General features: G+C 46.0%; 1 protein-coding gene across 2 annotated transcripts in view; it reads left to right on the top strand.

The window, feature by feature from the left end:
• Positions 1-24,997, top strand: part of WWC3 (WWC family member 3) — a 132,079-nt gene that overhangs the window by 50,290 nt on the left and 56,792 nt on the right. Inside the window, exons 2-4 of one of the 2 annotated variants that reach the window (XM_037822058.1) lie at positions 10,516-10,625; positions 15,387-15,590; positions 24,546-24,622. In XM_037822058.1, the coding sequence (XP_037677986.1) occupies positions 10,516-10,625; positions 15,387-15,590; positions 24,546-24,622 (391 nt within the window). Of the gene's footprint in view, positions 1-10,515; positions 10,626-15,386; positions 15,591-15,911; positions 16,011-24,545; positions 24,623-24,997 lie in introns of those variants that run through there. The other variant, XM_037822059.1, reaches the window with a different exon arrangement.

Genomic DNA, 24,997 nt, shown 5'->3' on the forward strand with positions numbered 1-24,997 from the left:
CCAGAATGTCAGTGGTTTGACAGAACAGAAGTTTTCTGTGCTCATGTCAGTTTGATCTGGGTTGTGGAGTTGGGCAGGGGCTTCACAGATCCCCCGGTCCATGGTCATTCGGGAACCCAGGCCCCTCCTACGGTGGGGCTCTCCCACCTCTTCCGGCTTTGCAGTCCCCCATTGGCCCCTCTGCCTTTGGCCGACAGGCAAGGGGGAAGAGAGAGGGCACGGAGGATCCTGTGAGAAGTTCAAGGGCAAGCCTGGATGTGGTGTATATTACTTCTGCCCATACTCCATTCCCAGTCCCCTCACCCCAGCTGGCTGCAAGGGAGATTGGGAAATGTGATTTTTCTATGTGCCCAAGAGGAAAATGAGGCAGGGGGTTGGTGAACCCATAGCATCGTGGCAGGAAGTGTCCTTTACAATATCGGCTCAACTGATTGAATGGTCCTTTTTTACTGTGATTACTGAAAGGTATGCTTGGCAGTCATTCTAAATGGGGTTTTGTGACCTGCGTGGTGTCTCCATTAGGTGTCAGTAATTATTGGCCTTCAGACTCAGGAGGTGGCCCTGAGCAGGTTCCACCATCTCCCTTCCCTTCCAGCTAGTCACCCTGTTTCTCCACTGCAAAAAGCAGTGCCTTGTGGAGCATGATGGCACCTGGCTTTACATTTGGAGGTTCAGGAAGACATATGCCTGCGTAAAAGGTGTTTTGTTCTCAGGAGGGACATGATCGTTTAGAAAAGTCTCGGCAAGACGTACCCAGTTGAGGAATAAAGGACGATGTTGACACTTGTCGATACTGAGGCAGTGAAGCCTGGTGGTGGGTGCCTTTAGTTTTTCAGATGGAAGACTTTGAGACTGGAGCAAATGTGCTATTTATTGCCCAGCGTTCCTACACGTACAGTTTTGCACTATATGGGAAAAGGCTTCACCCATGTTCGATTCTCTGTGGTCATTTGTCTTGTGGACTTACTGCCAGTAAAAAATCCTCTAAGCCACCTCTTTCTCTGAGATGTTTTTGAGGAGTCATTTCCTTATCCAAGGAGTCTGGAAATTTGTCCATGAACTTTGATGGGTTTTCAGTTTTGTGTTGGTGACAGTTTAAAGACTGACAATGTGTGTGTGTGTGTGTGTGTATGTATATATTTTAATTTTCAAGAAGACATTTTCACATGGAAATGACGATAATAGATTTACAAATGATAGATACTGAGGCTCTGTCACTAACAATCGAGCCACTTGCCCTTTCAGACATTGAAGTGTCAGTTGCAATGTTTCGCCTCAGTTCTAGGCATGCTATTCTTTATTCAAAATTCCAGAATTGGGATTTGATAGCAAAATGACAGCTCAACGCACAGGCATATTCTAAATAAATATCTGGGTTGATACAACCATTTTAAATGATTATTCAGAGTGACTTCTGGTCCGAGTGGCAGGTTTTGGGTACATTCACCACTATTTTAACCTTTGGCAGAGAAATGAGGAACCTTTCTGAAAGAGCTTCTCAACTCCATTTTTTTGAGGACCGACCTCTCTGGGAATCTGCTGAAAGCTATGGACCTTGCGCCTCAACTTTTGTGTACAATTTCAGGAAATCCGGGGACCCGCTCAGGGCTCGGTGGGAACCCCTGCTCTGGGCTGCCTTCTTAAGCTTGGAGAAACTAGCACAGCAAACAGGGTGTCATTCACCACCTAGTAACCACAAGCAGGCCGAGTTTCCAAGTTCCTGCAGGCTTTGAAATTCACTGTGAGCCAAGTTATGTTAGAAAAGGTGAAGGAAGTCATTATAATTTCTTGAGGATTGGTTTGGAACTGAAATTGAGATGCACAGTATCCTCTCTGAATAGCATATTAAAAACAAGCACGGATTGGAAATATAAAGGCTGGCTTGTTCTTGGAGACTGGAAAGTGCAGTATAAGCTCCTGAAGATTACTATGGCCTCCTTTTGATAAAGGAAATGTGACAAAAATCCACGGCTACCCTTTTCTCTCTCCTTCCACTTTCTCCAATGCACCTCTGTACTTGTCTGCAATTTGGTATGGTTGGTGCCTGATATTCCAGCCCCCCGAGCCCTGGCTGGGAAGCAGGGGGTGCCGTTCGAGGCACTGGACTGCGACCCACCTCCCTGCCACCCTCTCTGGCCCTGCAGTCCCCTCACTTGCTGTCTTGGTGTTGGCCGTGTCCTGATCCTGGAACCTGAGAATATGCTCCCTTACGTGGCAAAAGGGGCTTGGCAGATGTGACGGGGTGAAAGGTCTCGAGATGGGGAGAGGGTCCTGGGTTATCTGAGTGGTGAGCCCAGCGGGGTCACCAGTGGCCCAGGTGGGAGAAGGAGGCCACAGGAAGAAGCACAGTGATGGCCCTGTGAGGAAGACTCTCTCAGCCAGGGCTGGCTCTCAAGACAGAGGAAGGGGCCACGGGCCAGGGCAGGTGGGTCGCCCTGATAAGCTGGAAAAGGCAAGGAAATGGATTTTCCCCTAGAGCTTCCGGAAGGTTCTCAGCCCTGCCGACACCTTGGTTTTAGCCTAGGAAGACCCATTTCAGACTGCTGACCTCCAGAACTGCGAGATCATACATGTGCGTGCTTTAACCCCCAAGCTTCTGGTAATGTCTTACAGCAGCACCAGCAAGCCAGTGCCGTCTATAGGAAGTCTGTTGGGGAAATGAAAGGGAGACATGGAGGGGAGTGGAGGGAGGTCCCTTTATACTATAACTAGCAAGGCCCCACCCAGCTCACATGACCCTCTGAGATGTGTCTACTCATCCCCATTTTAAATTAGGATTAGGAAACTGAGGCCCAGAGAGAGCCAGAATGACCCACCCAAGCTTTCATGGCAGGAAACGGCTCTCTTGGATCTGGCATTGAGGTGGCCCAGGGGTACCCCTCAAAGAGCCCTGCAGGGTGGGACGAGAGAAAGGGAACAAAAAGAAGCCCGCTTTCTCTCCTTTCTTATAGACCAATTCTCCTAAAAATGGCCAGCTAAACTTACTTGCGTGCTCTGCTGAGGCCGAGAGAAGCAATTTGGGAAGCTCTCTGGGTGGTGGTGGAGGGCAGGGAAAGCGGCCGTCCTCCTGGTCGACCTTGCCCATTTGGGGGAGGCAGTGACGAAACGGTGGGACTGGCTCGGGGACCTTGGGGATGGAGTGTCAGAGGATGCTTTGATGGGGGAACAGTGGGTGCAGTGCTTCCAGTTCCCCTGTTTACCAGTTTGCCCCTGACACCCCCCAGGTTCGGAGAAAGCTGTTAAGCGTATGCTCGCGCTCTGGAGCAGCTCGGTCCATGGGGTAAAGTGCTCCCAGGCCATAAGGATTCCTTCTGAGCCCTCATTCGAATGCACTTAAAGCTATCCCCAGAGGGTGGGAAGAAAGAAGGCCTTGTGCGTCACTGGTGGGCATGTAAACTGGCCCAACCTTTTGGTAAAGCACTTTGGCAATATCTAGCGAGCGTTTTCTGTAAGTTGATAACCGTTATTTATAATAAAGAGCAGGAAACTGGAATGTTCCCAGATTGTATGACTTCAGGTGCCTGGGAAATAAATTATGGTCTCCTGCATGTGATGGAATATTCAAGCATCGTAGAAAGCGATTCTGACAAGGAGCTTAATTAATGGGGGAAAATGTACATGAAAAAGTTGGGTATATGAAAGTGTATCTAGAATATCAAATTGGATCAGCTATGAAGAAATGGAAGAAGAAGGGAGGAAAATAAGCTGAAATGTGAGTTCAGGCCTTCTAGGTGATGAGTGATTTCATTTCCTGTTCTTTATACTTTGCTGTCTGAATTTTTTTCCGTTGAATTTAAGATACAGGGGTAAAAGCTTCATCTCCTTTGACCTTGCAAATTTACTTTGGGACTCCTTTCAAAGAAAATTGTAAATATAGTCCAAGAGCTGTATACATAGAGACGGTCCTCTCATCAGTATTTTTTAATTGAGAACTAATTCACATAACATAAAGTGCACCACTTAAAAGTGTACAATTCCCTGGTTTTCAGTATATTCACAAAGTTGTGCAACCGTCACCACTAACTAATTCCAGAGCATTTCCATCCCCCAAAAGGAAACCCCGGGCCCATTAGCAGTCACTCCCATTCTCCCCTCCGTAGGCCCTGGCAGCCCTAATGTGCTGTGTATCTAGAATTGCCTCTGCTGGATGTTTCTTCGAAATGAAATGATACAACGTGTGGTCTTTTGTGACTGGCTTCTTCCAGCCAGCATAATGTTTTCAAGGTTCGTCCATGGTGTAGCCTCACTTTGCAAGTCCACGTATCCAGGTGGTCAACAAGCAGTGCGTCAGCCTTCCTTTTGGGGGGCGGATGGGAGTGACCGACAGCACAGAATTTGCGGGATTTTACCCTTGTGCAAAGGGCGGGAAGAAGTGTCAATATGGGGGATCTGACCAAAGGTGGAACTAAGGGGGCTGGGGTGGGGGGCACTGTGGTTAAAGAAACAGGACTCGGAGAACACAGGACATTATTTTTTCCAAGCTTTACTTTCCTCAACACTATTTTAATTGGTGTTCAGCATATGAACTAGAAAAGCAAAAATAATGGAAATCGATTAAATTTACAGAAACGGAAACATGTCCTTCCTAGTTAATTTAATCCCTGGTGTAGATGAAGGCCCATGTTGTGTAATCCGTGCAGAAACAGCGTCAGGAAATGAGATTAGGCATACATGAATTCATAGTGTTCCACTTTCACCCATAAAGGAAAATTCCTTGAAGTATAAACTAGTCCTTAAAAACAAGCCAAAGCCCTCCTTTCCAGGCTGACCAGGTGAAGGGCAGTGGGAGGGAAGGCAGGCCCGGTTGCTTACTTTACACATCATGAGGAGCTCATTTCTTGTAAGCCTGTGCAGGATGTTTAACATTTGCCTGTGAGTGGCCGCCATGCCAGTTCACCAGCTCATATTTTATGTGTGAATTGGGCTTTTTTTCTAATGGACAATCGCGGCAGACAGAGTTGTTTTCCAGAAAAGAGTCGATAAGTACAAAGTGTGCAAATTTTACATTTTCAGAATGGTAAAATAAAATGATGGCCTTGAGATTCGTATCATCACTTTCATCTTAGATGGTGCCTTCTGTGCCTGCCTCTCGGGATCGTGGTGTGTGCCTTTTCTCACCAAATAGACAGGACTCCAAGGAGCCTTTTTCTAATTGTCTTCTCGGCTCCATGGAGTTTAACGTGGAGATGGTGCAGACGCTTTATTTGCTGGTGGATCGATTGATTGCATCTGGATACATTAATGTAGTCATCTTTGATTTTACTTTGAGTATTTCAACTTCACTTCAAGGAAAACACTGTCGATGTCCTCATTCCATTTTTGCTTAGCCAGTAGTAAGACAGAAACGCAAAGTTGTCTTCTGCCTGCCTCTCTTGATTTTACCAGACCCTTATTTTGATGCTGTAAAAACACCGTTGTAAGAAAATAATTCCTTCTTGTTTCCTTTGTCGGAACAGAAAACAAAAAGAGACGCTCCCTGCTCCCACCGCTTTGTAGTCATTTTGAAAAAGAGGTGGGGAAGTGTAATCAAGGAGTATCATGCTTTTTATTTTTATTTTTTAAGGATAGATGCAGAGAATTGGAGAAAAATGACATTATGTGGGATAGAGCCCTGATTCCTGTGATTAGGTAGTTAAGAATTAATTATAGAATCTGCATTATAAATGTTTACCTCAGGGACAGGTTTTATATTTTATGCTTACAGGTCCACTTCAGGGGTGTTGGTGGAGTTTAAACCAAAGGGCCGATGGCCCACAGCTGGAAGCAGAGCTGTGTAGGACCGCTGTGGGTTCTGCGTGAGGACCTGAGGACTCTCCTGGGAGTGTAAAGCAAAGGGACATTTGGGTGGCTCTGTCAGTCCATTGCCTCCTGGTGTTAGAGCAGTGCTGCTCACCGGGGCAGTGTCGCCCCCTGGCGGGCAGTTGGCAGTGTCTGGAGACATTTTTGGTTGTTGCACCTGGGAAGGGGGTGTTGCTCCTGGCCTCTAATGGATAGAGACTGGGAATGCTGGTGACCGCCCTACAATGCACGGGGCAGCCCCCACAACAAAGAGTCATGGAACCCCAAATGTGAGCAGTGCCAAGGCTGAGAAACCCTGCCTTAGAGGCCTTACTAATTCCTTGGTGGGGTGGGGGTGGGGGCTGGGTTGGCAGGAGGAATGTGCACCAAAGTCATCACCATGGCCAGGGGTGGTGCTTGCTGTCCGGTGGGTGCAGTGACCGTGGGGGCGGAAGCCTCTCCTGGGCAGTGGAGACGGTGGGGCTTGGAGGGTCAGGCAAGGTCTTACTGATGCCGTGTGCAGGGTTGGGTTGAGCTGACCTTTGCAGGGCAGATGGGATTTGAGTTTTTGCATATGTGGAGGGGAGTGGAAACTGTCCACAGGTATGTCTCCTTGATGGACACTTGGGTTGCTTCCTCCTTTTGGCTATTGTGAATAATGCTGCTGTGAACCTTGGTGAAAAAAGTATCTGTCCAAGTCCCCTTTTTCAGTTCTTTTGGGTGTATGTCTAGAAGTGGGGCTGATGAGTGTTCTAGTTTGCTAGACTGCCGAAAACAGATTCCATAAAATGGGTTGGCTTTTAGTAATGGGAATGTATTAGCTTACAGGCTTATAGTTCTGAGGCCATGAAAGTATCCAGTTCAAGGCATCATCAAGATGATACCTTCTTCCCAAAGACTGGCTGACTGTGATCCTGGACTCTTCTGTCATATGGCAAGGCACATGGTGGCATCTGCTGGTGTCTCCTTTCTCTTCCACCTTTCGTTGCTTTCATCTTGCTTCCGTGGCTTTCTCTCTGTCTGAATTTCATTCTCTTATAAGGGACTCCAGTAAGAGGATTAAGACCCACCCTGAATGAGGTAGGTCACATCTTAATTTAAGATCCTACTCACCAAATGATCCTATGTACACTGGGTCCATACCCACAGGAACGGGTAATGGGTTAACTTTAAGAACATACTTTTCTGGGGTCCATATAGCTTCAAACCATCACCTTGAGTCATGTGGTAATTCTACATTTCAAGTTTTGAGGAACAGCGGAGAGATTCTTGCTTGGGGTCTCTTGAGGTTGTGGTCAAGGTGTCAACTGGGGCTGCAGTCACCTGAAGGCTCGGCTGGGGCTAGTGGCTCCGATTCTGAGGTGGCTCACCCGTGCGGCTGACAAATCGGTGCTGGTGCTGGCAGCCACATGGGCCTTTCCATCAGACCTCTTGACTGTTCTCACAACACGGCTGCTGACTTCTCCCAGAGCCGGTGATCCAACAGAACAAGGGGGAAGCCAAAATGCTCTTTATGACTTCACGTTGGGAGTCACACACTGTCATTTCTGCAGATCCTACTGGTTACACAGGTTCCTCTCTTCAGTGCGGGAAGGGACAATATAAGGGTGTGAATTCCTGCAGGCAAGGATCACTGGGAGCCATCTTGGAGGCCGGCTGCCCTGGGTGTCCTGCTGTTGCCTGTGAGTTGTTGAAGAGTCTAATGGATTGACTGGGTTTTATGTTCTGCTTCTTGCTGTCCCCTGCCCCTTTCGCTGCATTCTGCCTGCCCATGGGCTCTCTGTCCTTGTCTTCTAATTTACCACTTCTGTCTCTTGGGAGCTGGAAAACTTTACCACTGAGTTGGTTCAAACTGCTGTCAAGTAAGATTAAACAGGCTCTAAGTGTGGACCTGTCGGACTGACAAGACACACGGCAGGAACTTTCTAGGGCCATAAGAGCTCTGTCTCTGGGTGCAGAGACCCTGTTTTTGGCGTTCACTGGACTCTGTGCGATGTGACGCCCTGTCGGCTTGGTTTGAGGTACTGATTCTGTGGATGTCGGGAGGTCCTCCATGTTTTGTTTAGAAATGAAGTGGAATCCGAGACATGTGGATTCTATAGAAAGTGAAAATAAAACTCACCAAAATGGTAGAAGTACCAGTCTACTTATTTTTAGAGCAAGGAGTATGGAATTATGATAATTTAGGGAGTTTTTTTTAGAGACAAAATAGAAAATGATGAATTTATGATCATTTTATCACAGTTCTCAATTGTAAAGGGAGTGGACTGGGCTCAGCAGTGCGGTAGGGATGGTTTACCTCCGATATTTGTTAATGACAAGAGATCTTATATGTCAGTGTCCAGAATGGCCAGTGCTTGGGCATTTTTCTCGAGGCTTCTGTGTGAATCTAGAAGAGAAGAGATATACTCAGGACACAATATGCATTAGTGTTTGTGTCTTGCTGTGGTTGGGTTCCCATTCAGGACTCAAATTGTGCCCGGCACGCTGCCGTTATCTGCCTGATGTGGAAGTGTGCTGCTGCCACACCGTTCCTCATGTGTCAGGGCCCCGTGCCGCACACATTCGGACCGCTGCTTTCGTGTTGTGGTTTTTTTGAGCATGTCATGTTTGGGAGAAGGGCCACATCGTATTTGAATTCCCTTTCTGTAGATTTCAGGTTTTATATCGACTCGAGCATTTAAAAACCATACATTTAAAATGAAAATGAATTAAAATCAGTGTCATTCTGATGATGTTTTTATCAATTTCTAAATCCTCCTTGGAGAGAGAGAGAGCCCTGTTGTAGAACGGGTTTGGGGGAATCACAGGTTCAAATTTCATATGGGTCTTGTGGATTTGGGCTGTGGTTGTGGTGTCTCACTTTCTTGGGACCGGGAACTTGTACAGAAGCGGAATCCTAATTGGATGTGGGAGGATTGTGTTGGTGAAATTTAGGTTATAGGATTCCCATTCATAGCAGGCAGTGTGTTTTTATGACAGCTGAAGAGAGGGCTGCCCAGACTCAGACAATTATAGGTGTGTCCATTTTATACAACAGCTGTGTTCCTAAAACTGTCTTGTCAATCAGCCGGGTCTTGGGGCGGCCGTGGGGGTGGGGGGAGGTTTTCCCTAAAGATGCCCATCTCAAGATCCTTTCCTCTCTCTAGCCCTTCTGCCAATCCAAGGCTGCCTTCGTCAGATTTGCTTCAGTGAGAGGGGTCTGTACATGATGTGCTTTTTTTTTTTAAATAAAATAAGATGAAGTATTTATTAAGACAATCTCTTTAAATGGAATATACTCATCTATTGAAAGTAAAACTTAGATTGAGTCAAAAACCAAAAGCTAAAATTACTCAAAATTTAAATGAAAAAGATGGGCAATGATATACCAGGGAAATGCAGAAAAGAGATGGAATGGTTGATATTTTATAATCTAACAGAGTTGAATTCCAGGGAAAAGTATTAAATGAGAGTGGAACACTTTAGCTTGCTGAAGGGTACAATCTGCAGTAAGATATGACTTTCCTGAACTAGATAGTGCGTTGAGTACACCACTGATACATGCAAAGGAAATCTATAGGAAATGAAAGGCTGTTTGACAAATATGATACTGACAGGTATTATGTGGATATAGGCTCCTATGTTTTTTTTTCCCCTCTCTGGTATTATTCTCCTGCCTCACATCCAGTGTGGATGGATACTTAAAAATTTTTCTAATTTTTCCCTTTAGTTTCTTTGTCTGTATCATTTTACAACCACCATACCATTGCTCTTTGAATATAAAGTATTCAGTCCATCACACCTCCCACCCTTTCCTCCCAGCAGACTAGCTCATCCCCTATTTAGTGGCCGTAAGGCCTAACTAACTTTACCTTTCTGCCTACTCTCCCTCACTTACAAGTTTTTTTTTTTTTTTGTATTTTTACACAGAAGAACTGTTTGCCATTCTCACACTGATCCCTGCCATTTCACCTCCTCTAATGGTGTCTTGTACTGATTATTAATAAACCTGCATCTCTAGTGGAGACATCCTCTGTTCCCATAGCCATCTGCCCCCTGGATATCTGCCTTTCCTGGGATGTCCATCAGGCATCTCAGATTCAATATGATGTGTGCTTTTATTTTTCTCTGGAACACAAAAAGAAAGGACCCTTTGACATTTCTGATATGTACTGCATAAGGAATACCGAAAGTGTTTAGTAGGCATCTTATGTAGTGTTGTTACTCTGCTTTGCTTTTCGTAGTTGGTCAATGACTAATATTTAATTCTTTAAATTACAACCACTGGCAGATGTAAATATTACAGATGTGTTTTGCGTAGCTTTAAGCTGGTGTTCACACGTAATGTATGAGATTGAACATTGTAAGGGGGTGACATTTCTCAGGCAATGAGAGGAGAACACAGTGCTCTCTTCTGGTTCTAGAAGAGCTGTATATTCACTGCTACGTTCCATTGTCATCACATCACTATACATGCTGCTTGGAAGATGAGGCTTGTTTTACCTGTTTTTTCAGTAACTGTCAATATTTATTTTCACTCATAGTTGAAGTTGCACTTTGAAATATTAATGCTTTTAATTATGAGTGTACTAATGTTGTTTTTGATTATTATTTTGAATCAATTTTCCAGCCCAGCAATCAGTTGGATAGGATTATATATAATTTTGTAGTAAAACCTAATAGTGGAATCAATTCAGCAAACTTACACAAAATTGACCAGACTTTCTAATTTGTTTCCATGGTTTTATTTTGCAGGATAACAAAGCCATTGACCTTTGCCGATTGTGTTGGGGATGAACTTCCTTTAGGATGGGAAACTGTATATGATAAACAAATTGGAATTTATTACATGGACCACATAAATAGTAAGTAGAATCCTATATTTGCATTCTTACATGAGAATGCGTTTTCACGTTGAATGTCAAAGCTTCTGAAGACTCGTTTCGAATTGTCCAATGCAGTATTAAACTGGGTTTTATAAATGTCATCTGAAGTCTTCATTAATGGAGCTCTTCCAAAAGCAGAGCAGTTTTGTAGATGTACCTTGCTTGTGTTTTGCTGAGGACTGCCTGTAGTATGTTTCATAGAGGGTTTTAATATCTAATATAAAGAGTCAATTTCCCAGGCAGTTTGGGAACCGAAATACATTTTGGAACGAGAAGGTTATTTATTGCCAAATGGAGCCTAAAAGTTCTGCAAGCAAGTAAATGCCCAAGTGGTTACCCCTTCACTTTAACTTTAATGCCCCAAACCTTTTTACTTTTTTTGAAGTGCTAAATGGCATAAAGACTACGGCTAAAATAATGCATCTTTGACTGTGAGGTGTCCTCTGTAGAACTGTCTAGAGCAGTGACTCTCATCCAGGGGCAATTTGGCTCCCTCTGCCCCCTCCCAGGGGCTGCTCCTGGCCTTGCAGGAGGCTGCTGAGGACGCTGCAACGCTACACAGGGCAGCCCCCCTCCCTGACGATGGATGTGGCCCCCAATGTCAGAAATGCTGAAGTGGGAAATCCTGGCCTGGCGGCTCTGTGTCATTCTGGATCACTTCTCTTCTCCACGCTGGTTTCCTGCTCCCTCACCAGCCTTCGGTGATTGGGTACCAGCTGGAATCCATTTCTCTCAGATTCAACTTTCTCACACTCTGCCATTTTGATTCTAGCCCCACTCCGGGTTTCTGGCATTGTCATTTTTACTTCCTGGGTCAACTTTCCCTAAGAGGAGGGGCTGAAGCCTGGCTGCCCCTTGGCTTACTTTCTGCCCTGCACTTTATTAAGTGCACAGGAGCCTGGGGGGATCTGAAGAGGAACACTGCTCTCCTTCCACGTCCATCTGTCTTTCCATGGCTTCCCATTTCCTCTTAGTGCAATTGACCCGGGTTGGTGGCTTCAGGGTAGAGTCCTGCTTTGTCAGTATCAGTTGCAGAAACCTCAACTGGAAGTCGTCTTCCTGGCCCAGTTCTTGGGGCAGTGGCGAGACAGCCTGGGGCTGGACTGTAGCTGTTATCCAAGGATCAGGCGGTAGTGACTGGAGACGGGATAAGTAGTGGCTGGCCCCTTCGCCCTCCCCGGCAGTTATCCAGGCAGCAAAAGGGCTTCCAGGTGGCTCCACTGCCCACTGGAAAGGGCGAAGGGCTTGGCAGGAAAAGGGCAGGAGGCTCTGGCCGAGGGGCAGCCCCCTCATGGTCCCCACCTGGCTGGCCGCCTGCCGTCTGGGTAGGTTTGGGTGGCTCTGTCCGCCTGGGCCCACCTTCCCAGCCGACAGCAGGGCTGCTGCGTGAGTTCCCCGTGGCCCAGGGACAGGATGGCTTGTGCTTACCAGGCTGCATCCTTCCCGCCGGGGCCCAGGTCCCAGGTCCCGTTCTGGCTTGTCCCTCCCCAAACCCAACCTGCTCCCTCTTCAACGGCCCCTCCCTGCTCCTGGCGTCCCTCGCTCGCTCGCTCCCTCCACCACAGCAAGCGTTTCTAGCACACCCCTCTGTGCTCGCCCGACGCCCACGCCCCACCCTTCCCACCCCTGATGTCTCTGAGTGTGCCACTCCATGCTGTGTGGCAGGTGCCAAGGCTGGGGTGGGCAGAGCCCCATGCTCATGGCACAGGACTGGGGCTGTGCAAGCCAAGAGGCACTGGCATAATCCGTTTAGGCCCTGAAGACACAGGTAAATGAGACCTGATCTCTGCCCTCAAGGAGATGACACCCTGGAAGTGGACGCAAGCCCTAATTCTGAATAATCACCAAGCGCTTTCTTCCAGCCCCCATGAGCCTAACTGGATGCCCAGCACCGCACCGCAGAGGAGGTGGGTGAAGACATCGGCTCCGGGGTCATTATCCCCTCCCCACGTACCCCCCCCCCCCACCGACCTTCAGACACCCAACTGTTAAGAGCAGAGCTTTCAAACTCTTTAAAGGCCCAGAACCTGAGAAATAAAAAAGTCAAACTGGAACTGTGCAGGTTGTCAGTGGGCTGAGGGGCCACCGGCATCTGGGATGGTAGCCTTGGAGGTTTCCCTCTCCCTGTGGCTCCCTGGAGCAAGGGCAGCAGGGGCTCTCACCCCGGAAGAGGAAGGAACCGGGACTCTGTCCTAGCCCCATCTCACTGGATCTGAGCTCTGGGGCTCAGGCCAGGTGTCTGGTTTTAGTCTTCTTTTCTTTTCTGTTTTGCCCCTGCTGTGACCTTTGAAGGCCTGGAGAGACTTTTTAGGAGGGGCCCTGGGGTGGTGATCTGAAGGGGTGGGTGATGTGTCAGGGTTCTCCAGCGAAACAGAACCAACAGAATGTGTGTGTGTGTGTGTGTGTGTGTACATACATGTACATATATACATATAGATATATAGAGATGTAAAGAGATTTATTTTAAGGAATTGGGTCACGCAGTTGTAGGGGCTGGCATGTTTGAAATTTGTAGGGCAGGATGGCACGGTGTAGTATTGAGGCAGAATTTTTTCTTTCTGGAACTCTCAGTTCTTTGCTTTTAAGACCTCTAACAGATTGGAGGGTCATCTACTTAAAGTCATTTGATGGTAGATGCCAATCCCATCCACCAAATATCTCCAAAGTAACAGCTTGGCCAGTATTTGACCAAACACCATAACCTGGCCAAGTTGACACCTAAAATTAACCAGTACAGATGGGTAGGGGATGTTGACAGGAGGGTAGATGGGGAGAGGGCTTCAAGGAACTTGCCTTGAAACATCCTAGCAAGCATGCTTTAAAAAAAAAAAATTATTTTACATGTTTATTTAGGATTTGGGGGAGGAAACTTTTGCCAGCATCTCTGTCTTATAACCTCCTCCTTATTTTGTTTAAGCTGTCAACAGCCTGGAGATATTTACCAACATGTCATCATTATCATGGAACCACCATAACCTGATGTCTCTAAGTTTGTAACAAAGATATCGTTTTCCATTTTGTTGCCTCCATTTAGGGAAGCACTTTGCTAGGAGATTAGTATCCATTAAAGAGGGTGGCCCTTCCCTAGTCTGGGTGTTCTGCCTCTTGTCTACTCTGCCCCCAGATTTCAGGATCTGGTTTTGAGACTTTGCTCCTCTGTCTACAGTGTAGACTGCACCTTCCCTTCCTCATTTAAGGGGATGCCTTTCCGTCAACAATTATCATCGCCTTCTGGGTCTCAGACTAAGTGAAAGGCCTTGAGAATATAAAGACAACTGAGGCTGTGCCCCTGTCTTCTGGGATCTTGTAGCTTAGGTGGAAAACAAAGATATATGAAAACAGTGGTGTGCTAAGTGGTAAGTGTTAAGAACAGTGGTACTAGACCCTGCAGAGTAGGAACATAAGTGCTTGGAGGGTCAGAGAAGCCTTCAAAAAAAAAGAGGAGTCCTTTGCAATGAGTCTTGAAAGATGGTGAAATTTCCTGGTGGTCAGAAGAAGACAGAAGGAATGTAAACAGATGCATTAATGAACCATCCCGGCATATTCAGAAGCTTGGGAAAAGTTTGGTCTTTTTGTGGGGAAGAGGACAGAAAATAGAAATGAAGCTGGCAAGTTAGTTTGGGGACACTTATCGTGCTAAGGAGATTGGGCTTTGGGCTCTAAAAGAAAATGTGTTGAAGAATCTCAAGCAGAGTTAGGAAGGTAACTTGGTGAGCGCACCGAGGATGCGTCTTGTTGGGATGATTTGTTGAGACAGGCAGCCCAGAAGTTCCTGGAGGGAGGTCCCAGGGTCTGACTGGACTAAGGGGAGAGGGAGAGAAAGGTAGACCATCAGCCATTATTACAGCTAGAGGCAGGAATCACCAATTCTTAATGACCAACAAAATACTCTGGGTGAGGGAGAGGAGCGGGGGTTATTTGAGAATGTGCCCGGGTTGGGTAAGAGGGTAGAACCCAACGACGCCCCTCCTTGAAAGAGGGAAGGCAGAGGGTGAAGCAGGTGCTAGCTGTCCTTGTCGTAGTTTGCGTTCATCGTTTTTGGTAGGGAAAGGGCAAGGTGTGTGGCTGCGTTCTTTTTTGGACGAATGGCTCAGAATTACTTTGGGTCTGTCCCGATGGAAATGTGCTAGGAGGCAGTTGGAAATAAAAGACGAGCTCAGGAGGGAGGTTGGAGTTAGAGGAATGCATGAGCCCTTGGGAGAGCCTCTAGAGTGAGGAAGCAAGAGTGGAAGGCAGGGGGATTCATGGATAGGAGGAGATGAGGAAGTCAACAGAGAGTGAGAAAAAGCTGTATGGTCTGGGAGGTGGAAGTAGAGCAGGAGGACAAGCAAAGCCAAAGTGGCAGTAAAGAGTTTTGAGCATCCTGTGTAGAAGTCCTTGAGAAGAAGGTTGTAAATGTCTGTTAGTTTGACAGGTATGAGCTCATATGGGTTCAGCTACTCCAACCTTTATTTACAATGTAGCCATTATCTGTGAGACATTGTCTTGTCTTGTCGTCCCCCCTCCAATGGACTACTTCATATCTCCATTGTAGAGTCGTCTTCTCCTCTCAACTGTGAATATATAGATAGAAGGTGTGCCACACTCTAGAAGGGTGTGTTATGTAGAATCTTCCATAATGTGTGTCCTGGTAATTAATCACTTCTCTTATTGACTGTTAGCATAACTGCATGATTATTGGGCAACCAACCCAAAGATTTTGCTCTTAAGTCACTTGTGTTCTTCCCCTTTTAATTTCAGAGCTTACGCAGATTGAGGATCCAAGAGAGCAGTGGAGGCGAGAGCAGGAACGGATGCTGAAGGAGTATTTAATTGTAGCCCAGGAGGCTCTCAATGCCAAGAAAGAAATATACCAGATTAAGCAGCAGCGGTTCGAGCTGGCCCAGGAGGAGTTCCAGCAGCTGCATAAGCTGTGGGAGGATGATGGCCGCTCCTATGCCAGCTGTGAGTTGACTTGTCTCCTAAAGACTGTCCAGACTTTAAAAGCCACCTCTCTGCTCGGTTATCTGCAGATGGGGCCGTTCACTTGGGCAAGATGGTCTCAACAGGGTTCTAGTTGCCTGCTGCTAGGTAATTAATGTCTTGCCCTGGCTTCCAGTTGTTGGTAGCTGTCCATTTAGCAGATGGTTAATATCAAGTGCCTCTTCTGTGCTCAGGCACTGGGATGTGGTGGTGACGAAGGAAGGAAAGGTCCCTGTCCTCGTGGAGCTTCCATTCCAGGGGGAGATGACGGTAAGCGAGCAAACAAATGTACTTTTTCAGCAGAAACGTGAAACCACCTCGTGCCTCACGTCACTGTTGAAGACGACTTCCCTCTGCTTTAGAAGGAAGGTGTTGGGGCTCTTTCTGATGCCTCTGTCGATGGTAATTTTCTAGTTTACTTCCATTGGGGTTGGAGAATATCATCTGTAAGGTTTCAAACTTCTTTTGTGGCTCAGCATCCGGTCTCACTTGGAGATCTCCTAGGATTGGGAGCTCAGGGAATTGGTGCCTCGAGGCCACACGCAGCGGACACTTTTGCTTGTAAGTTGTGCTGAGAGTGTGTAGTTACTGTTTTAAACCTTTCAGAAAGCTACTTGGTGAAGGCTAAGTTGAACCATATGAAATTGCTGTTTTTGTAGGTTCAAAAAAAAGTCTGAATATCAGCAATTGCAATATAGTTCAACCTCATGTTGTTTTTTTTGCCCCTAGTAGACTTTAGGCATCTTACCTGTTGCATGGTCAGGTTTGGTGGGTCTTTGAAGAACCTCTCAAATCAGTCTTTCTAAGAGTGAGATTGAAGAAGTACATGTCAGAAAAACTTGGCAGGAAGTTTCTTGCCAGCGGTCGAAAAGACAAACTGAGTTGACAGAAGGCATGTGTTGTGTCCCGGCTGCTGAGCCTGTAGGTAAGGGTCTTCAGAACTTGTAGCGAGGTGGGGCTGGGGCCTCCCACAAGATCAGATGCTGTATTTCCACGGGCTATTCACTTCCTTGACGTTTGGGCAAATAGGGAATTTACACTCAACTACATTCCTTCCAGTGCCCCATGGAATTTTGCTATACCCAATGTACTGGTTTGGATGTGTTATGTCCCCCCAAACGCCATTTTCTTTGATGCAGTCTTGTGTGGGCAGGAAACCTATTGGTGTTGATTGGTTGGAGACTTTTATTGGATGTTTCCGTGGAGATGTGATCACTGAACTGTGGGTGAGATCTTTCCTTGGATAATTTCCATGGAGGTGTGGCCCCGCCCATTCAGCATGGCGAGCTTTGCTACAGCCAAGAGGGGCACTTTGAAGAATGCACAGGAACTGAGAGAGGAGCTGCAGATGAGAGACAGTTTGAAGATGGCCGTTGAAAGCAGACTCTTGCTCCAGAGAAGCTAAGAGAGGACAGACACCCCAAGAGCAACTAAGAGTGACATTTTTGAGGAACTGCAGCCTAGATAGGAATGTCCTGGGAGAGAGCCATTTTGAAACCAGAACCTTGCAAGCAGACGCCAGCCACGTGCCTTCCCAGCTAACAGAGGTTTTCCAGACACCATTGGCCATCCTCCAGTGAAGGTACCTGATTGTTGATGACTTACCTTGGACACTTTATGGCCCTAAGACTGTAACTTTATAACCAAGTAAACCCCCTTTATAAAAGCTGATCCATTTCTGGTGTTTTGCAATCCGGCAGTATTAGCAAACTAGAACACCCAGTTAAAAAAAAAAAAAGATTCAAGACACTCTCTTCAAAGTGGCATGTGTGTGTTTCTTTAGGAGAGGAGGCCGAGGGTCTCTGTGTTGGCCTGGAGACTGTCACATTCTTATGAGAGTCCATTTCCCCACCTGCTAGAAGTCTTGCTCTTATAGACACAATCACTGCTTCCCCTTCGAGGCTACATTTGGCTAGGTTGGGCCTGCCAGTTCCCACGGAACAGCTGGCAATGCCAGTGAACTTTGCTGGGGCCAATCAGCTCATCAGGGAATAGACCAGGAATGGAATCCAGGAGTTAATCCAAGTGGTTATAAAGTTGCTGCTTTCCCCAGGGCTTAACTATGCTCTTTTAATTTGCCATTTAACCTGCACTACCTATCACAGCAAGGAAGACCCTGCCAGACGTGATCCAAATGAATTATTTCCTGCCATGGGATAAAGCTCAAGACGGTGATACTGTTGGCTTGAATCATTGGGATCTAATGAATGCCTTGCTGGCCACGGCCAAGCCATGGGTGACATTCTCCATAGCGTACCCGTGCTCCCCCTGCCAGCCTTGCCACCCTCCTGCCACCCAGAGTGCTCTGCTTGTCAGGTGGCCGAAGCAGAAAGTGTCTCTTGGCTCTGGTGCTGAGAACAGAATACAATTTGGACTTATTTCCTATGACTTCCTTCATTGGTAATGACTTGATCCGAAAAGAACCAATGTTCAATGAATGAGGCGTTTTGGGTTGCAGCATTATGAAGTACAAGCTGTGATCTTCATTGTTCATACAGAGAAACTGAATATCAGAGAGGCTAAATATCTTCTTTAAAGTTACATACCCAGTGAATGGTAAAACTTGGATTTGAAACCTGATCTATTTATGCCTGTAGCCTTCAGGACTACAGCTTCCTAGACATGGGGTAGGCAGCTCAGAAGAGCCCATCCTAGTTTTGGTACACCTTGCCCCTGGATTTTCATCTGGAAGAAAAGACCAGTGATAAATTGACAAGTCGTCTGCCACATTTTGCAACCATAACGGGGGCAAGTGGAAGGCAGAGAACTTTTTTCTTCAGCTTTCTCACGGCCCAGGGTAGGGTCACTAAACTAGTCATTTATTTTTCAACAGGTGTTTATTTCACACCTGGTATCGGTATCAAATGTTGGTATTAAATCGGTACTAAGTGTTGGGGATGTGATTTATCCCTATTGGCTGATTGTAGGGAAAAATGAGGCAATAATGGTCAACAGAGGCATTAAGTAAAGAGCCATTTCTAATGCTGGAGCAGCAGGGTGTGTGTGGGGGAGGAAGGGAGGAGAGGAAGTGCATCTCACCAACGCCCTCCACAGATTTCCCCCTGGGCCATGGAAATCACCAGCCTAAAACTAAAACTCCATTCATTGCAGAGGAAAGATTTGGTGTCAATATTGGGTCATCTGGGATCTAAGAATATCCAAGCCTTGACCTCTTTCGTCCCTGACCAGAGCAAATTCTGATGCTTAGCTGGATGTGAATACATATGGCTCCCAGAGCCCAAGAACCCAACTCGCCTTTATTTCTCTGAGCTTACGAGCCACCTGCCTGGTCCCCAGTCCAATTTTATCCTTTGTCTACAGCACTGGGACAGAACTGGTCCCCAGGTTTTTTTCTGGGACACCCTTGGTGCCTTTTCACTCCATTTTGTAGAGTTTCCTCTTTCTTTGTTCATTGCAACACATTTTTCTATTTGCCTTCCTTTTTTTTTCTTTTTAAAATTTTATTGTGGTCACATACACACATATAATATGTATAACATAAAATTTGCCATTTTAACCATTTTAAGTGTACAAATTCATTGGCATTAATTACTTTTACAATATTGTGTCACCATCACCACCATCCATTACCCAAACTTTTTCAGCCCCTCTCCCTGCCAGCAGAAACTCTGCACCCGTTAAGCAGTAACTACCCTGCCCCCTCCGCCCCCCCCCCCAGCCTCTGGTAACCTGTGATCTGCTCTCTGTTTTTACGAATTTGTTTATTCTAGATATTTCCTATAAATGGAATCATACAATATCTGTCCTTTGATGTCTGGCTCCTTTTACTTAGCCTAATATCTTCAGGGTTAATCCACATTGTCACATGAGGGCTGAGTAATACTCCATTGTATGGCTAGACCACATTTTGCTCATCCCTTCATCCATTGATGGACGCTTGGGTTGTGCCCACCTTTTGTGATCTACCTTCCTTTTAATACTGAGTTCATTTTGTCATCTCAGGAACTTTTTTGTCTGGAATTACTCTGTCATTCTGCCTGAGAAATTCCAGCCTCTGGATGCCTTCAGATGAAGTTGTATGGCCTTTTGCAGGATCTTCTGGAAGGAATCACAGGACAGCAAACTATGTATGGCCTGCAGACCAAATCCTGTCCGCTGCAGGTGTTTGTAAATAAAGTTTTATTGGAACACAGCCATACCCATTCATGTAATGTCTTGTCTATGGCTACCTTCACCTCCAATAGCAGAGTTGAGTAGTTGGGACCGAGACTCAGTGAGCCACAAAGTCTAAAATATTTACGCTCTGGCCCTTTGCAGACATAGTTGGCCAAGCGCTGGTCTGCGCCAATGGTTCTCAACGTTGGCTGCTCAGCAGAATCTCCTGGGAGGCTTTTAGAAAATCCTGACGCCTTGGGTGGGGCTGGAGCTATTTTCTTTTTTAAGCTCCCCAGCAGATTCCTAGGGTTGAGATCAGGTCCAGATTGACTGTTAAACTCCCATCTACCAGGAGGAATATGACTTGGTTTGTTACCCTGGCTCCTAGGAGTTACCAGAAGTCTACATCAAAGGTCTCCTTGGGTGGCTGGGAAAGAGTCAGCCTTCTCTAAGGTGAGAGAGTGCTGCCCCACCCTGAATTCTTGTGTTAGGTTGTGGCAGAGTTCCTCCTTATCAGTCATCAGTCCAGCCAACATTCTTTCTGAGACAAGAAGCCCATCCCACGAAGGCTATCTTCTCTGTTCAAGGGTTTCTCCTCTGCTCTCTGGTTAGGATAAGGGCCACAGTCAATCCATTTACCCTTTTGTTTTCCTTGACACAAGCATGTCAGAGCAGGCAAGAGAAAAATGGATCGTGCTGCATTTTCCAGGAGCATTAGTTGGCAGGCCTCAATCTTGAGGGCTGTAGCACAGGCTACCTGTTTACCAAGAGCTAATCCCCTAGCCTGCCCTGAGAAACTTCTTGGTTTAGATTTGGTGGCATCTTGCATTTTGTTCTGTAGCTCACCCCTGAGTGGGCCGATTTTAAGTATCTGTCTTTGGTCCTTTCCCTATGGTGCCTTTAAAAAAGAAGCCATCCCCTCCTTTGTTGGCCTTGATTCTTTACATGGGCACCTTCGTCGTCGCTGCTTTGATCATTAGTACCTGGGAGCGGGGAACCTATCAGGGCATGCTGTCCTTTCTCCCAGAGTCCTCTTTGCTTCCTTGAACAACACCCTACAGCGCTTATCCCTGGAGGCACACACCTGGTCCTAAGGGGCAATCTGCCAGCAAGGCCATTTTTGGAGAAGGTTACTGGTCTTTTAAGGGCATGTCGTCTCCCTGGGGTTACTTCAAGTTCCCACAGCTCAGAGGAGGCATATGTGTATGAGGGTGCATATGTGCGTTGCCCCCTTTCAGTACAAGATACGTACTGCGGTTTGCAGGATTTGGAATGCTAAATACATAGATCAAGCTCACCTTTTGAATATGGGCGCTGGGGAGCTGGAGGGACAGTCCTTACATTGGAGAAGCTGGTCTGAAGAAAGGATCTTGGGGGGCTGATCCACGGGAGCCCAAGTTAGACATGAGTTCCCTTGACCAATGGCCTAATGTAGGTCAAGTCTCTGCGAACTTCATCTTACGCGATGAAGTGGGAAGAAGTAATCATTGCCCCTCTTTCACAAAGATTTTATGAGTAGAGGTGAAATAAGTGTGAAAGGCACCCTATAAATAGCAAGGTATAATAGTTTGCATCGTTATGGTCCAGCAAAGCTTTAACCTTAGTATGAGATCCAAAACAGTCTTCTATGCCTGAGTGGGCTCCTTTGGCTGTTCAATGGCTCTGCCCACTCAACTCTCAAAGAGAAGAAAGCTTCAGATGCAGAAGGCTGGTCTTTATCACACACCTGGAGGTTGGGGACATGTCTTAGCGAAGGAAACTATTTCTCTTTCTAAATGCTGTGGCAGGCATGCCGCTCCCCACGGGGCCTGGCTTCCTCAGCACGTCCTTGGCCTCCATTCATTGTTCTAGTGGACTTTCTGGCAGTCCTGAGGAGTTGAGAACTTGTATTTTTAAATATCATATTAGTCAAACTTCAGCCAGTGGTCACACATAGACTTAGCACTTGAAGATGAAATGAATTCATTGTGGTAGGTCCTTAGGTTGCCTGGAATTTTATAGTTTTCTGGTCCAGAGCAAAGATAACCTGAAAGGTAGCAATGGAAGTACAACCTGTTTGAGCATTTGGGCCAATTCCAGCTGGGAGTGCCAGGAAAGACCAACTCCCACTGGTCAGGACGATAAGGCCCCTCATCATCACGTGACAGAGCCCTTGGGAGGTGGGTGGCTTTCCCCGTGGGTGGGTTCAGTGGCTCGGTGATCAGATTCCCCCTCTAGACCTGGGCTACACGCCTAGTGTCCTGGGGGAGAGGTGGCCACCGGAGACCATTAGGGTTCTGTTAGGAAACGGAAGTGGGGGGCAGTTTGCTGAATAGATGACTGACCGCATCCCCTCCACCTCTTGTGTGTTTCCATCTCTGCTAGGATTTCCTATGAGATTGCATAGAGGGAAAGCCTTCTGTTGCAGGAATTTCAGAGCGTTGTTGTCGATGTCTAACATTGCAGCCGGTGCTATGGAAGTTTGGTGTTGGGGTTACTTTCTCCCCTTAATGGGAAAGATCCCAGCCACTGACTGTTGGCATTTTTGGGGTCAGCTGATGACTTTTACCGTATTGAGCCCAACTGGTATTGTTGTCTGTATCAGTCAGCAGGTGCCACGGTAATGCTGTGTAATGTGGGTTGACAAGTCCATACCTGGCTGCCAGTGGAATGCCCTTATTTATGCTCCTGCCCGGGACATGTTTAACTCCCAGGAGTTTAGTGTGGAGATTTTGCATGAATGATTTCTGTCTTTTAAGGGCATTGTCTGAGGGGTTGCTTTCATTGCTAATCTTAATAAATGAAGCAAAAGAGTCAGGCAAGATAGAAACTGTAGGATTTGGAAACAGACGTTCTGGTCTAAGAAAGAATTATATTTTTAAAAAGTTTTATTGCATGTCTTTGCAAAATCATGATTCTAAATATAAGAAAACTTGAGATAAGGTTGCCAGTGCCACATTTAGCTCCTCCAGATTTTTATTTCCATTGCATTCATTTGTTTGAAATTCTGATTGATGGAGCTTAAATAATAAAAATTTCCATAGAACAGTTTTTTAAAATAGGAGATATATGAACTGTTCAAATGCACTTTGGATTTGGTTCTAATGGAAGTTCTTAAATAATAGCTCTTTAAGCTAGGGGGTGGCTTTTTTTTTTTTTTAATCTTCATTTTATTGAGATATATTCACATACCACGCAGTCATACAAAACAAATCGTACTTTCCATTGTTTACAGTACCATTACATAGTGGTACATTCATCACCCAAATCAATCCCTGACACCTTCATTAGCACACACACAAAAATAACAAGAATAATAATTAGAGTGAAAAAGAGCAATTGAAGTAAAAAAGAACACTGGGTACCTTTGTCTGTTTGTTTCCTTCCCCTATTTTTCTACTCATCCATCCATAAACTAGACAAAGTGGAGTGTGGTCCTTATGGCTTTCCCAATCCCATTGTCACCCCTCATAAGCTACATTTTTATACAACTGTCTTCGAGATTCATGGGTTCTGGGTTGTAGTTTGATAGTTTCAGGTATCCACCACCAGCTACCTAGGGGGTGGCTTTGAGCGTTAGGATCCTTTCTGTTGTAAAGTCAGAAAACAGTTTTGCATTCGTTTGTGGTTGTCAGGATGCAGGTTATCTGAATGAAAGCCAGCCGTGGGTATCCGGGTAGAAGAGGTAAAGGAGAGGGGGCTGATGCTGCACGTGGGGCTTCGGAGCAGGTGGGGTGGACGGGAATAGCCAGGAGGCAAGGACCCCTCGGTGCTTCTCACCTGAAGGAAGGAGGGCTCCACCCGCCGGGGAAGGGAAGACGGGCCGAGTGCCACAGTGCCAGGGCTGAGGGCTGCCAGAGCAGGAGGGAAAGACACAGGGACGGCCAGAAAAAGCAATGCAGGGCGAGCACAGGGGTGGTGGGGATTACAAACAGCCGCTTGCTGCGCCAAAGGGTTGCCGCGCTTCTGTGCGGGCAGAAATTGGCTGACTAGGCTTAGTGTGTAAACGTGCTGTGTGTCTCATTCACCCCAGGTCTTGGCTGGTCATAGTAACGATGCTACATCTGTTTAAAAAAAAAAAAAAAAGTGAGTTTCACTTGTGTTCACTTCTCCAATTACGAAGGCCTTGAGCTGGGTGACGTAATTTAACTGGATACCCATCAAAAACAATCTTAGAATATAAGCATTTGGGTGCTTCAGTGCAATTTGTGTGGGGGGCAGAAACAACTTGGGGGAATAACTTCTGAAGTCTGCAAGAGACTGACACTACTATAATGTTGTCTTTTTCCTTTTACAAAATTTTAATGTTTTTTTCCTTCAAAAATCATTTATGTGGTGAATATAGATATGAAGAAATAAAAATAAAATCAGTTGTAATGCAACTGCTGCGAATACCTACAGCTAACATTTTGATGTCTGTCCTTCCAGTGACTTCTATGTGTGTGTGTATTTTAGAAGTAAAATGGGCTCATACCGCACATACTGTTTACATATTAAGAGTTTTCCATATATTATAATACATACCTATATGATTATACATACCTTTTTTCCTTGCATACATCTGTTTTTTAACCCTAATCGTTTAGCACTAGATGTAAATAGAGTTTTGATTAACCTACAGTCATATATTTTATTAAGTGGAATCATGTGTAAAGGCCTCATACAAAAATCAATCATCAAGAAAATTTGAGGTTGTGAAGTGTAAATTCTTTAGGAGCCATTGCTAACTTTTATGTCGGAGGCTTAGAATTATTTAATATGGTGAACCTGAAGATCCTGTCTATATGCATGTATTTATTTTAAAGGCTCCATTATAAAATAAAATATTTTCCTTCTCTTTAGCCTTCTCTGGATATTCAGCAAACACAAAGTACGATCCACACCAAATTAAAGCAGAAATAGCAGGTCGTCGGGATAGGGTGAGTAAAACAAGTATTTTTACAACTAGGAGTGCCACAGGTATTTTTCATGCACTGTCACTTATCATGGTTGATTTTGTGGTGGTCAGTGTGTCTAAACATCCATATTTTGGTAAGACTAGATTTTATGGGTTCTTAATGCATTTCATTTCATTCTCCACTTCTTTCCCAATAGGAGAAAAGAAGTTGCATTTTAAAACCTTAATTCATCTAACAAAAATAGCCCATCTCCCTCTCAGTGTTTCCTGGGGCTCGACTCACCCCCGTTAAGACTCAGCCCCTTTGGGCCTGGTCTTCAAGGGCTGCATCCCCCGTCAGCCGGATGCCCGCCTCGACCCTCGCCAGCCGTGGCAGCCTGCTCTTCCTACCCCATGA

Source organism: Choloepus didactylus, chromosome X (genome assembly GCF_015220235.1).
Source record: "Choloepus didactylus isolate mChoDid1 chromosome X, mChoDid1.pri, whole genome shotgun sequence".
Taxonomy (NCBI): Eukaryota; Metazoa; Chordata; class Mammalia; order Pilosa; family Megalonychidae; genus Choloepus; species Choloepus didactylus.